A 15073-nucleotide genomic window follows, 5' to 3' on the forward strand; every position below is an offset into this window, starting at 1 on the left:
GGTTAAGCACCTCTGTAGCAGGTATGAAAACTTAAGCTAAAGCTAAAGACCTATTTCTGTTCATCGAAGGGAAGACAGTAAAGATTCATTCCAGTCGCCTGAACCAATTGTGAAGGTTCCTCTCACTTAAGAAAGATAGAAACAGTATGGTGTCTTCCTCACTGATGCTCTAGTTCCTTGATACAAAACTGATATACTTTGGAGGGTCTACAGCAGGGCAGCAAAAGTGGAAAAATGTGCTGCGCCCAACCAAGGCAATGGCACAGGTGAACAGAGACAAGGAAAAACAGTTTTATTTGCACTGAGAGTTGAAGAATAAGAAGGACCTGAGCCAGCCTACCGAGCTAAGGAGTGAGATTAGGTTCCAAATGGACTCCCCCTCCAAGCAGCCTTCCAGTTAGTACAATCAATAAAGGCCTGCTGGTAAATGTATTTGCCACTAAATCACCAAAGTGTGCCAGCCACCTTACAAAAACAGTATAGTTTTTTTCCTCCGTAAGTAATTTTCCACACCACCTCCCAACGACAGGTATTACAAAGAAAGTTTAAAAACAAACACATTTTACAGATCTTAAACTTGTCTTCGGGATTTGGCTCAAAGATCTCATCATCCTCAAAAAAATAGTCCTGCTAAGCTCATCGACTAAAAGTGTTTTCCCAGGAGTGAGAAGGTTTTTGCTAGCCCATGGGAATTCTTTACCCATCTTCCTACCTAGTTAGGGCAGAGTAAGGTTCAGATTGGGGGGTGAGCGAGGAAGGGCACAAGAGCTAATTTTCCCAAGATGGCATCTGAAGCTTGATGGGAGAGCAAAACTGGAGAGGCTTGAGGGAAGGGTCCAGGCCCTGTATTCAGTCAGAGTCACTGCTGGAAGAGGAGGAGGAGGAGGAGGAGGAATGCTGTAAGGGGAAAGGAGACAGCATCAGATCCAATGACCACTTATCACTCCACGGGACATTCTTCGGTGCTTTATCCCTCCACCCAGCACCCCCTTGCTTCCTCAGAAGGTCAGCAGTTCTGAAACAGATTGTCCCTTAAACAGCAAAAGCAAACATGTCTTTCAGCAGAGAACATCTAGGAATGGGTTAAACTTTCCTAAATCACTGCACAGAACTTTAATACTGCACTTGGAGCATATTTCCAGCTTTCTTTACCTAGTCAATGCCTGGGCAAGGAATAAATTACAGGCACTAGCACAGCGTGGTACTGAGAGACCGCTACTATCTTACAAATGCTTACTGATTGATCACATGGAAAGTTCTTGTAGCTGTGATTCTAAGACAAGTGAGTAGAAACAGCAGCTGTGTGCTGATCTATCTCTACATTTTCATGAGCCCCAAAAGGGAGAGAGTGAGAAAAGTGGGAGAGGAGGTGGGGAGAGTACTAGTCAAGGTTCTTTACACACATACTCCCATCAACTGTCATCAAAAACACTTTTGAGGCTCTCCAGGGTAATTTCTCCCCCAATTTAACCTCATCTCTCCTTCTCCTCAAACTTCTACCAAAGGCCTAGAACCAGGAGGTAGTGCCCAAAGCCCTAAGGCAAATAAATAAATACTAGGCAGAAAAAGGTAATCTAAGGCCTCCTTAGTTTAGATCCAGGATGGTTATGTCCTTCCATAGTTGTCCTGAGAACTACTCGCTAGTTAACACTCTTCTAGCAGGAAGCTACTTCACCTTGGGGCTGTGCGTGAAATTTTTTATCTGAGGCTGAGAGTCACTGAGAGTCCTTCTGGGAGGTAGGACAAAAAGGCCCATGTAATTAACAACACCTTGAGGACACTGAAGGTGGGTGTATCTAAGTTGCTAAAACAAGCATCTAGGGTTGGGGTGGGGGAGCAAAAATTCTTGGAGCAAGAAACACAGACAGGAAGGGCTTTAGATTCCAATATCTATTCTAAGGTTCAGCCTAGCCTTCCCTGATAGAAAGTCCAATTAGCCTAATATTCCAAGATTGTCAGATTATACCAGTAGGAATCCTTTACAAAGAAGAACCATCTACCCGAGCCACATAATGGCTGCTCCACATCCTCTGACTGCAAATCCCCCTTGCCCATTCCTTCCAGCCCAGTCCCTGTGAGGGGGCACCCCTGCCTAGTCAGGCTCCGGAGGGCACTGACCTTGCCATGCTTGTGGTGTTTGTGCATCTTTTTATGAGCTTTCTTCATTTTCTTCCTCATCTTCTTGTCCATCACCATTCCCGGTCCTACCATGCCAGGTGCCAAGGGATTCACAGGGGGCATGCCAGGAGCAGGTGGTGGGTAGGGAGGTGGGTAGGGACCTAGGGGTTGGCATCCTGGATACGCTGGTTGTGGTACCGGATGAGAGGGCCCACCTGGGGGGAAAGCTGGATTCCCCTGAGGGGCTCCTGGAGGAGTTGGAAAGGGGCCTGGAGGATACGCAGGATTTACAGGTGGTGGTGGATGGGCAGGATTGGAACCTCCAGGGTACCCAAGGTTAGGAGGATATGGATTTGGACCTGGTTGCCCTGGTGGAAGAAGCAAAGAATAAATTAAGATCAGAACTGCTCAGACCCTCTGACAACAAATGCCTACAAAAAGAAGGGAATTCAGTTTCTCACTCAATATTTAGAGGGAAATGCAGAGGTGAGGAAGGAGAATGGAGCGTAGAGGAGACAAAGCTGCCTCGTTGAAAAAGGTAAGGACTGACAGGGCCGGGGCGGGGGAGACCGTGAACTCTAAAGAAAGAGCATTGGTCAGCTATGACCTAAGGACTGCTTTTGCGGTTGAGAGAGGAGGAGGAAAAACTGACATAAAAACTTCCTGTTGTGGGGCTCATATGAAAAGCGGTGGGGGTGAGAGAAGAGATCCCCCAAACACCTACCGGCATTGGGATTCCACATGTTCAGGTGCTTCCTCCAGCCTGAGGAGAAAAATGAAGGCAAAAAGCTGACGGCGCAGAGGTGGGAAAGGGATGTTGAGCCCGACCCAAACCCAACGCCTCTAGCCCCACAGTAGACTCAGAACTACCAGTACCCAGTACCTCCCATAAATGCTTTTTTCCACCCGTTCCTTCGCCCTACCTACCCCCCACCCCCACCTAGTTTCCTAACTACAGGAATCTAGCTTCCAGGGCCTCTCCACCTTCCACTAGTTTTGGTTGCAGCTGGAGGTCTCTAACTCCTCAGTAGAGGAGCAGAGTCCGCGAATCTCACTGTCGTCATCCTTCACCTCCCTTTCCGCGGTGACTTTAACCACCCACAGGCTACAGAAGGATCTTAATTTTACCGGCCCCACCTCGGGAGGGGGGAGGGAGACAGGACCACCCCCCCCCACCAGTTTAAGAGAAGGACCCGCCTCTGGGCGAAGTAGGGCAGGAGGTTCAGTAAAGATCCCCAGCCTCTTACAAATGTAGACACACCCCCTTCCGCGTTAAAAAGAGCAAATGGAGATCCTGGCTCTCAGCAGCGAAGAGACCCCTGACCCAGGGACGAGGAAAAGAGGAAACTGGGGAACCCAGATGCCCGGTCACCTTTACACCACCGCCAGAGCTTGACTCATCTCTGCTCTCACTTCCTGGTCACCCCCAACCCTAGGCTTCAGCACCCGCCTCTGCCACCGCCTAATTGGTAATTGCGTGGTCTTTCAGCGTTAGTGATTGGAGAACACACTCATCAATCACTCTAGTCCGAACTAGGCTAGAGGACAACTATGGCAATAGGGGCGGAACAGGGCTGCCCTGGCGGAGGCGGGTGTAGAGAGAGGGGTGGGCCGGCCGGAATTCCCTGGGGGCGGAACCAAGAGAGATCTAGGAGACCTAGGAGTGAATTTCTGGGCAAAGTCCCTCTGAGAGGCCTTGAGGAAACTCGGCCCATGCCCTCTGAGTTCCTGGTCCAATGGGTGTGACACCTTGTAAGGTGAATAATGCACCATGGCAAGTATTGTAAGACGGATATATACAGAGCTTTTAAGAAAGGACGGGGAGCTGCTGAGTCTCAGCCCCAAACCTTAATTTCGCCAACTTCCTCCTAGCTGCGGTGGCAAGTAATGAAACGTGCTTGGGCGAAATATAGAGATTTCCTAATCCCTCTTTGGAGTCCCTATTTTAGGTGCATAGCTCTGCTATCTGTCAAATTGGATAAAACAGAGACCAAAGAGGTCATCTTTTTTTTTTTCCCCATAAGTAAGCTCAACGCCCAATATGGGGCTTGAACTCATGACCTTGAGATCATGAGTGGCATGCTCTTGGGGGTGCCTGGCTGGCTCAGTGGGAAGAACATGCAACTCTTAATCTCTGGGTCCTGACTTTGAACCTCAAGTAGGCTTTAGAGATTATTCAAATCAATAAAGGAATAATTTATAAAAACAAAACCAAAAAAACAAGAATGGAATGTTCTATGGACTGAACCAGTGAGGAGTCCCTGAAGAGGTCGTCCTTTTTTTTAAATTTTTTTTTAATGTTTTATTTATTTTGGATACAGACAGAGACAGAGCATGAGAGGGGGAGGGGCAGAGTGAGAAGGAGACACAGAACCGGAAGCAGGCTCCAGGCTCTGAGCTAGCTGTCAGCACAGAGCCTGACGCAGGGCTCGAACCCACGAACGTGAGATCTGACCTGAGCCGAAGTTGGAGGCTTAACCGACTGAGCCACCCAGGCACCCCAAGAGGTCATCCTTGATGGTTCTTTTCTTCGCCTTTCCTTCATCCCCTTCCAACATCATGAAGTGTTCATTTTGTCTCTCAAATAAATCTGAATGTCTTCCACTTCTCTCCATCTTTCCCGCTCCCAACCTACTGTCATCTCTAGGCTGGATTGCTGCAATGGCCTTTTTTTGTTTTTAATTACAATAAACAAACTTGTTTTAATAAACATAGAAAACCATACACTCCAAACTCCAAACTTAAAAATACACATTCTTGGAGCACCTGGGTAGCTCAGTTGGTTAAGCATTGAACTCTTGATTTCTGCTCAGGTCATGATCTTAAGGTCATGAGATCGAGCCTCACATCCATCTCTGCACTGACCCTGCTTAGGATTCTCTCCCACTCTCTGCCCCTCCTCCCCCCAAATAAATAAACAAACAATTTTTAAAAATACTCATTCTTCCTAAGCGTATTTATATAAAAATTGGTCTTAACTTTGAATTCAAATTTCAAAGAATTGTAGAATACATACTATATTCTCTAATCGCAATGTAAAATATAAATCCAAACATATATCTGGTAATGTAAGAAAACAGACAAAAAGGTTCCAAATAACTCTGGGTCAAAGAATGAATCATGATGGAAATTAAACACTTTGAACTAAATCGTAATGAAAATATTATATCCCAGATTTGTGAGATACAAGAAATATGCAGAAGATAAATTTTATATTGAGTTTATTATCTTGAATTAAGGATTTTGATAGATTTTTAAATATTTTTTATTTATTTTGAGAGAGAGTGTGAGTTGGGTAGCGGCAGAGAGAGGGGCAGAGAGGATCCAAAGTGGGCTCCACGCTGACAGCAGAGAGCCTGATGTGGGGCTCGAACTCACAAATTGTGAGATAATGACCTGAGCCGAAGTCAGACACTCAACTGACTGAGCCACCCAGGTGCTCCAATACTTTTTATTTTGAAGTAATTTTTAGACCCACAAGAGGTTGCAAAAAAACTAGAATTCCCATGTACCTACCCTTCCCCAATCATAATATCTTACATAACCATAGCAAATTTTGATATATTTTGCTATCAGCTTTGTACTAAATATTTGAGATGAATTGGAATATTTTCTATTTTTTCTTAAGCTCTAGGACAATTTATATCTATATTATTTCTTTCTTGGTAAATTGGGTTTGAAAGAAATTATTGGTGTTTCTATACGGGCATAATGCCTTTTAGAAGTCAAATATTTCATGGGGCTCCTGGGTGGCTCAGTTAGTTAAGCATCCAACTTTGGCTCAGGTCCTGATCTCATGAGCTCATGATTCATGAGTTCGAGCCCTAAATTGAGCTCTCTGCTGTCAGTGCAAAGCCTGTTTTGGATCCTCTGTCCCCCTCTCTGCTCCCCTCCCTTGTTTGTGCTCTTTCTCTCTGAAGAATAAATTTACATTTTTTAAAAAAATAAATATTATTCATAATAGCTCCAAATTGAAACAAATCCAATCAATGTCCATAAACAGATGAATAGTTAATAGTGGTTTGTGTATACAATGGCATATTATTCAGCCTTTTTTTAAAATGTTTATTTTGAGAGAGAGAGAGAGAGAGGGAGAGACAGAATGCAAGTGGGAGAGGGGCGGAGAGAGAGGGAGATATGGAATCTGAAGCAGGCTCCAGGCTCTGAGCTGTCTGTCAGCACAGAGCCTGATGCGGGGCCTGAACTCAACAGACCACGAGATCATGACCTGAGCTTAAGTTGGACACTTAACTGACTGAGCCACCCAGGCACCCCTATTCAGCCTTAAAAGGAAAGAAATTCTTTTTATTATTATTATTATTAAATGTTTTTATTTATTTTGAGAGAGAGAGAGACAGCACAAGCAGGGGAGGGTCAGAGAGAGAGGGAGACACAGAATAAGAAGCAGGCTCCAGGCTCGGACTAGCTGTTAGCACAGAGCCCGACGCGGGGCTCAAACCCAAGAACCATGAGATCATGACCTGAGCTGAAGTCAGATGCTCAACCAACTGAGCCACCCAGCGCCCCAGAAAGAAATTCTAACACATGCTAAAACATGGATAAATCTTGAAGATATTATGCTAAGTGAAATAAGCCAGGCATAACAGGAAAAATATTGTAGGATTACATTCATATGAGATACCTATAGTCATCAAATTCATAGACAGAAAGTAATTGTCAGGGACTGGAGAATGGAAAGTCACTGTTTAGTGGGCACAGAGGTTCAGCTGGGAAAGGTGAAAAACTACTAGAGAAGAATAGTGGTCATAGTTGCACAACAAAGTAAATGTACTTAATGTCACTGAACTGTACCCTTAAAATGGAAGCAGGGAGGCGCCTGGATGGTTCAGTCGATTCCGCATCTGACTTCCCTTAGGAAGGGAAAAATCAGAAGAGGGTATGAATAAAGCACTCAAGGAGGAAGCTATCAAATATGTCAAATATTGCTGAAAAATTATGTAGGGTGCCACCTGAGAACTGGCCATTCGATTTTGAAAGGATAGTGAACTTTTTTTAAAAAACAATTTATTTTAGGGGCACCTGGGTGGCTCAGTTGGTTAAGCATTTGACTTTGGTTGGGGTCGTGATCTCACAGTTCGTGGGTTTGAGCCCCGCATCGGGCTCTGTGTGGACAGCTCGGAGCCTGGAGCCTGCTTTGGATTCTGTGTGTCCCTCTCTCTCTACCCCTCCCCCGTTCATGCTCTGTTCCTCTCTATCTCAATAATAAATAAACATTAAAAAAAAATAAAACAATTTATTTTATTTTATTTGAGAGAGAGAGAGAGAGAGAGAGAGAAAGAGAGAGAGAGAGAGAGAGAGAGGGAAGCCCAAGAAAGCTCCATGCTCAGTGCAGAGCCTGACACAGTGCTTGATCCCATGACTGTGAGATCCTGGCCTGAGCTGAAATCAAGGTTCAGATCCTCAACCGACTGAGCCACCCAGGCACCCCAAGGACAGTGAACATTTTAAGAACAGTTTTAATGACATGGTAGAGATGAAATTTTGCCTGAAAATTTTTGAGGGAAAAATGAGAAATGAGGAAGTGGGGACAGCAAATAAAAGAATTCTTCCAAGGAGTGTTGGTAAATAAGGAAGCAGAGAAGTGGAACAGTAATCAGAAGAGGGTGGGCAGTCCAGGAAGGGTCTTTTTGGGCGGGGGGAGGACAAGTGGGAGAGGGGCAGAGAGAGGAGATCAGAGGATCTGAGACGGGCTCTGTGCTGACAGGCTGACAGTAGTAAGATGGATATGGGGCTCAAATCCATGAACGGTGAGATCATGACCTGAGCTGAAATCAGATGCTCAACTGACTGAGCCACCCAGGAGCCCCTAGGAAGGGCTTTTTAAGATGGGAGAGTTTAAAGCATGTTTGTAAACTGATGGGAATAATCCAGTAGAGAGGAAAAATGAAGTTGCTGGAGAAAGAAAAGATCACTGAAAGAACAAAGTGACCAGAAAGAGTAAGGTTTCAGTCCATGGATGGAGGCACTGACCTTAGATAGGTCTCAGGGTACAGTTCAGTGGTTGAGAGAATGAGTTTTGGAGCCAGACTGCTTACTTTGTGACTCTGGACGAGGCACTTTAAAAGAAACTTCCAGGAGCACCTGGGTGGCTCTGTCGGTTAAGCATCCAACTCTTTCTCTCTCTCTCTTTTTTTTTTAATTTTCATTTATTTTTTTTTCTTTTTTTAAGTTAAAGCTTATTTATTTATTTTGAGAGGGGGCAGAGAGAAACGGAGAGAGAGAGAATCCCAAGCAGGCTCCACACTGTCAGTGAAGAGCCCAGGAACTACAAGATCATGACCTGAGCCAAAATTGAGAGTCGGACACTTACCGACTGAGTCACTCAGGTGTCTCCCGTCCAACTCTGGATTTTAGGTCTGGTCATGATCTCGAGGTTCATGAGATCCAGCCCCATGTTGGACTCTGTATTGACAGTGTGGAGCCTGCTTGGAATTCTCTCTACCTCTCTCTCTACCCCTTCACCACTCTCTTTCTCTCTCTTAAATAAATAAAAATTTTAAAAAAGAATTAATTAAAAAACTTCCAGGGCTCACTTTCCCCAACTGTAAGATGCAGGATCATAATAATACTTAATTTACAGTGAGGTTTAAGAGGTTTAAAAAAATTTTTTTAACATTTATTTATTTTTGAGAGACAGAGAGAGACAGATTATGAGCAGGGAAGGGGCAGTGAGAGAGGGACACACAGAATCAGAAGCAGGCTCCAGGCTCTGAGCTAGCTGTTGGCACAGAGCCTGATGTGGGGCTCGAACCCACAAAGTGTGAGATCATGACCTGGGCCGAAGTTGGACGCTCAACTGACTGAGCCACCTAGGTGCCCCTAAAAAAATTTTTTTTAACATTTATTCATTTTTGAGAGACAGAGAAAAAGCATGAGCGGGGGAGGGGCAGAGAGGAAGGGAGACACAGAATCCAAAGCAGGTTCCAGGCTCTGAGCTGTCAGCACAGAGCCTGACACGTACAGGGAAGTTTAAAGGACTTAATACATGTGAAGGATTTAGAACACCACTGGGCATATAGTAAGTCCTATATATGTATCAGCTGTAATTATTGTAATAGGGGGGAAATCAGAGTCTACAGGTCCAGATGCAAATGCATTGGTAGACTGCATGGTGAAAAGATGTAAGCATTCTTTTCTGATTGTGGTCCTTTTTTTTTTTTTCTTTAGGGAAGTAAATAAGCAAGGTTATCAGTTGATAGGGAGGCAGGAGGAGAAAGTTAGAAATAGTCATCTCAGAAAGTGGGAACTGTGACATGGTTGGTGAACAGCATGAAGGCCCCACTTGAGGTTTGTGAGCCAAGTACATAAAGTGAGCTCAGTCACCACCAGGTGGTGGTTTCATCCAGTAAAACTCCAATGCTTGGGCACAGCCGTGGACTAGGAGAAGAATTGGATTTAACTTGCATTAGAGTTTGCCTAGAATATACAAGTAAGGGAAAAGGGGAAAGAGGGCAAGGCAGTTAAGTGTGCATGCCTGGTAGTGATTATGATGATAGATAATGGAAAATAAGCTGAGGAAGGAAGGAAAGACACAAGGATGTGCTGGATAGTGACAAAGTGGAAGGTCAATGGATTGGATGTCTCAGTGGAGGCTCTCAAGAGTAAGTGAGCTGAAAAGGTAGAAGGTGGTATCCAGAAAGTGCAATGCATCAAACAGTTCTTGGTGGAGATAGTGGAGGAAAATCTTGTTGGAAGTGAAAAGGTCAAAGAAGTAAGGAGTAAATAGATGTATCTGCTAGTGATGTATAGAATGTATGTAATGATGATAAAAGTAGTGATAAAAAGAAAGAGACTTTGAGCCAGATGCTGAAATGTTCAGCAAATACAGAAAAGTAACCAGGAAGTTTGTAAATTATCACAACAGGCGAAGTAACAAGTGGTGTGGTCCAATGGCATGTATTTCATTTTTTAATGTTTATTCTTTAAATTAGAGAAAGTGAGAATGCATGAGTGGGAGAGGAGCAAGGAGACAGAGACAGAACCTGAAGCAGGCTCCAGGCTCTGACCTGTGAGCTGTCAGCACATAGCCTGACACGGGGCTCAAACTCACAAGCAGTGAGATCATGACCTGAGTTGAAGTCGGATGCTTAACCAACTGAGCCACCCAGCCACTCCTGATGGCATGTATTTCAGAGATGCTTGGGAAGAGAAAGATGGAAAAATGATCTGGAGGCAACCACAGACAGAAAGGAAAATATCTGCTGTCCTCCAGGGCATACTAAAAGAAAGACAGCTACCACTCCAGGAAAATCAAGGTTCATTTTTATGGGTAAGAGAAAGTGAAAAGGACATTCAGAGAAGAAGTTGAAGATATAGAAGATTTTGTAGATATTTCCCTAGATCTGAGGTAGGCACTATAGAACATGCAAAGCAACATGAAACACCTTTCACTAGCTTTCTAAGAACTTCAGGTAGGCCTATGGTCAGTAGGTGAAGGCAAAAAGCTTTATCCCAGAATCAAATATGTGTCACTCTACAAGCTTTTTATCTTTTTCCTATTAGGTCTGTTGGTCAAAAAACACTTTTTGAAAAGAAATTTAGCACATCTAAAGTGAAAGACACCCTTCTTGCACAGATGAGGAGAAAGAAACTTGGAAAGCAGAAATAGTTTAGTGCAGACTTCACCCATTTTAGTGACAGATTCAGGTCAGGAACTCAAGACTCCATCCAGTTCCCCAGGTCATATGCAGAGTCCTGAACCGAGTGCTATAAAGGTGCCGGAAAGAGTATTAACTATTCCTCCACACCCTCTATGCTGTCAGTTACAAGGTAGGTGAGAATATGATGCTCACAAATGAAATCATTGCAGCAAACAACATAATAACAAGCACGAAATATATATAAGTTGTGTTCCTAAGTACCAAAGGGAAACAATGTAAAGTCGTGTGTGGTTTTCAAGGAATGTTTTCTGGTGATAATTTGTTTATGTGCTTTCAATAAATTCTATAAGTAATTCATGAGAATTAAAGAAAATTTGGAAAACAGAAAAGCAGAAAGAAAAAGAAAATTAAAAAATTTTTTTTTAATGTTTTATTTATTTTTGATACAGAGAGAGACAGAGCATGAGAGGGGGAGGGGGAGAGAGAGAAGGAGACACAGAACTGGAAGCAGGCTCCAGGCTCTGAGCTAGCCGTCAGCACAGAGCCCAACACGGGGCTCAAACCCACGAACGTGAGATCTGACCTGAGCCGAAGTCGGAGGCTTAACCGACTGAGCCACCCAGGCGCCCCAAGAAAATTGTTTTTGAGGTCCCGTTACCCAAACAGAATCACTACTATAGTATTAATATTTTGGCATATTTCCATTTTTTTCTGGCATAAACATTTTAAGAAAATACTTCATTTTAATAGATAAAACATACAAATAGTTCAAAATCCAAAAAGTTGGATAGTAAAGAATCAGTCTTTTTCCCACTGACCACTGCCCCTGTCTTCAGCCACATAGTTTCCTTCCCATAGTCCATCTCTGTTCAGAGATTTATATTTTCAACTTTCTAAAAAGTGTACTTATAAAGTATGCAGTTTAGTTAATAATCACATAATCACAGGGGCGTCTGGGTGGCTCAGTCGGTTAAGCCTCCAACTTCAGCTCAGGTCATGATCTCACATTCATCGGTTCAAGCCTTGCATTGGGCTCTGTGCTGACAGCTCAGAGCCTGGAGCCTGCTTCCGATTCTGTGTCTCCCTCTCTCTCTGCCTCTCCCTGCTCATGCTCTGTTTCTCTCTGTCTCAAAAATAAATAAAACATTAAAATTTATTTTAAAACATCACGTTACACGAAGCTATATTGGATCATAAAGGTGACAAATAGACCATACTGATGTAAGATGTTAATCATAGGGGGAACTGGGTGTAAGGAATACAATTATCCCCCCCATGTTGCATCTCCATGACGTAATACACATCTCTCTAGCATGGAGTCACTAATCAGCAATATCATATGAGGTAAACCCTGGGTTTGGCAAAGTAATCTTTACAAATGGGACTTTAATATTTTATCACAGAAGTAGGGAATCATAGGATTGGAAAAGACTTAGAGAATAATTCACTCAGCTTTCTGAGAAAATAAACAAACATGTCTAAGAGATCACAATTAGGTGAGCCAAGATTATATAATCCAAGTTTTCTGGCTCTTATGTTAGTGATCAAGACAACATATTACAACACACCTACTCAAAAATACTGCAGGTGTGCTTTGTCATGCTTGCTACATCCCTCCCATTGTTCTTTGAATTCCTGGCTGCTCTAAGTTTTGGAGATAGATAGTCATACTTTTGTTTACTTTTGTTTTGTTTAATAAGCTTTATTTTGGAGGGAACCATTTTAGATTTACAGAAAGATTGAGAAGCCAATCAGAGTTTTCATATCCCCTACCCCCTCCCCTATTATTAACATCTTATATTAGTATGGTATATTTGTTACTTTAATGTAATGATCCAGTACAGATTCATGATTCTTAACTAATTCCTTACTTGATCCAGATTTATTTAGTTTTTACCTGGTGTCCTTTTCCTATTCTGGAATCCTACCCAGGATACCACATTTTATTTAGTCATCACGTCTCCTTAGGCTCCTCTTGGTTGTGACAGTTTCTTAGGCTTTCTTTGGGTTTTTTTCTAAGTTTTTTTTTTTTTTTCTGACCCTCCCTGCTTGTGCTGTCTCTGTCTCTCAAAAATAAATTTAAAAAAAACCCAGAAAAGAATAAAGTTTTTTTAAGTGTATTTATTTATTTTGAGAGAGAGAGAGACAGGAAAAGAGAAGTAAAGAGAGAGAGGAAGAGAATCCAAAGCAGGCTCTGTACTCTCAGCACAGAGCCCAACAGGGAGCTCGATCCCACAAATCTTGAGATCATGACCTGTTCCAAAACCGAGAGTCCGTAAAGCCTGCTTACGATTCTACTCAGTCTCCCTCTGCCCCTCTCCCCTGTTTGCTTTCTCTCTCTCTAAAAAAAATTTTTTTTAATTTTTTTAAAGAGTACATGACTCTTGACCTCAGGGTCATGAGTTTGAGCCCCACATTAGGGGTAGAGATTACTAAAGAGAGAGAGAGAGAGAGAGAAACATGGTGCTCTTGAGAGCCAGGGAAGAGGGTAGGGCAGTCCTGCTGGTGAGGAGGAGGCAGGATCTTGGGTTTCAATGTGTTTGGTTTCACGTGGGGGCCGCCTGTTCACATGACGATGTCTTGCAGAGAATTAGAGCTCTGAAGGAAAGTGAAGTCTCAGGGCTGGACAGGCTCTGCACAGGCTAATCCTGGAACGCTAGAACAACCAAGCTAGAAAGGGACGAGAGATCATCTCAGCGTTCAGTCACAACTGTTCCCATTTATAGAGTGTCCACTGAGGTCAGGTGATACACATGACCTGTCACCTCTTCTTTTTCATCCTGAATCAACTCTGCAAGCAGGGTAGGCATCTTTATCCATACTTTACACATGATTAAACAGATTCTAGGGTTAAGTAACTTGCTCAAGACACAGGGCACGTTGGTCACTGAGCAGCCATCAATCCTGTTGTAGTGAAGTCAGAGCCGCCCCACTGGTCTACCGGAGTAAGACCAGAAGGCCTCCAACCCCCTGATATAGCAAATTAGAAACCTGAGCCCTAGAAAGAGAAAATAACTTGCCCAAGTGCACTCAGGTAGTTAGAAACTAAACTGGTGGGGGAGGGGGCTCCTGGCTGGCTTAGTTGAAGGAGCATGCGACTCTTGATCTTGAGGTCATGAGTTCCAGCCCCACACTGGGTATAGAGGTTCCTTAAATAAATAAAAAAAATTTTTTTTAAAGAAGAGGCTCAGATCATGATCACGCGGTTCATGAGTTTGAGCCCTGCATCAGTCTCTGTGCTGACAGCTCAGACCCTAGAACCTGATTCGGATTCTGTGTCTCCCTCTCTCTCTGTCCCTCCCCTGCTTGCACTCTCTCTCTCTCAGAAATGAATAAACATTAAAAATTTTAAAAAAGAGAGAGAGAAAGAAACTGAACTGGTGCTATAAACCAAGCACCCATTGTAACATGTCCCTGAAGGGCACCCTGGGCAAAAGGGGCCTGGGGTGGGAAAGAAAATTCAGTAGGAAAGACACACACACAAAAGAAAGGAAGGAAGAACTCAGTGGGGCTCACAAGGCCTTGCCTACAGTTCTCCACATAACCTCCCCTCTCTCTCCACCACACACCCTGCACTTTTGCTACCCAGGTTCCTCATGGTTTCTCATGGCACCACGTGATACTACATCTACTGCCCTCACCACTCCTGGAAAACTGCTCATTCAAACCCCAAGCGGGGACGCATGGGTGGCTCAGTCGGTTGAGTGTCCGACTTTGGCTCGGTCATGATCCCCCAGTTTGTGGGTTCAATCCCTGCATCGGGCTCTGTGCTGACAGCTCAGAGCCTGGAGCCTGCTTCCGATTCTGTGTGTCCCTCTCTCTCTGCCCCTCCCCTGCTCATGATCTTTCTCTCCGTCTCTCAAAAATAAATAAATGTTAAAATTTTTTAAAAAAAGCAAACATTAAGAAATTTAAAAACAACAACAACAACATCAATAAAACAAAACCCAAGCTTCACATGCCCTCCCTTCTAGCTCTTCCCACTCAAAGCCTCAGGAGAGGACACTCCTCCAGGACCCTGTGCAGGCCCCACAAATTGAGCTGTGCCTCTCTGAGCACCTTCAGAGCAGCAATTCAATTTCATCACATCCACCCCTCTTTCCCCAGTATCTTCCATGCCATCCCACCAAACAAAGGGAAGAGAAAGAAAAGATGACAGACAGGAGGAGCCCAGGATCACATGAAAGGAGGTCCAAGGACATGGAGATCAAGCTGACTTCATCTCTTTCCTGGGCACACCCACCCCTAGTCACTGGTCAGGACTGCAGTGTACTGGATGGCCACAGAAAGTGCCAAGCATTCGGCAAGTAGGAAAGGCAGTGGTGAGGCAGAGC

The 15073-nt window shown here is 43.9% G+C and overlaps 1 protein-coding gene across 4 annotated transcripts; it reads right to left on the bottom strand.

Annotated features, from left to right (window-relative positions):
• Nucleotides 1–275: 275 nt before the first annotated feature.
• Nucleotides 276–3561, bottom strand: PRR13 (proline rich 13). Of its 4 annotated transcripts, none has more exons than XM_029953808.1 (4): nucleotides 3491–3561; nucleotides 2843–2881; nucleotides 2119–2486; nucleotides 276–897 (listed from the first exon to the last, which is right to left on the bottom strand). In XM_029953808.1, the coding sequence occupies exons 2-4, from the start codon at nucleotides 2859–2861 to the stop codon at nucleotides 850–852; spliced, it is 435 nt and encodes a 144-aa protein (XP_029809668.1). In that variant the 5' UTR covers nucleotides 2862–2881; nucleotides 3491–3561; the 3' UTR covers nucleotides 276–849. The 4 variants fall into 4 exon arrangements, with proteins under 4 accessions (XP_029809668.1, XP_029809669.1, XP_029809670.1 ...); XM_029953809.1 differs by lacking the exon at nucleotides 3491–3561 and adding an exon at nucleotides 3380–3484; XM_029953810.1 differs by lacking the exon at nucleotides 3491–3561 and adding an exon at nucleotides 3366–3483.
• Nucleotides 3562–15073: the final 11512 nt, after the last annotated feature.

The sequence above is a fragment of the Suricata suricatta genome, chromosome 10, assembly GCF_006229205.1.
Source record: "Suricata suricatta isolate VVHF042 chromosome 10, meerkat_22Aug2017_6uvM2_HiC, whole genome shotgun sequence".
NCBI lineage: Eukaryota > Metazoa > Chordata > Mammalia > Carnivora > Herpestidae > Suricata > Suricata suricatta.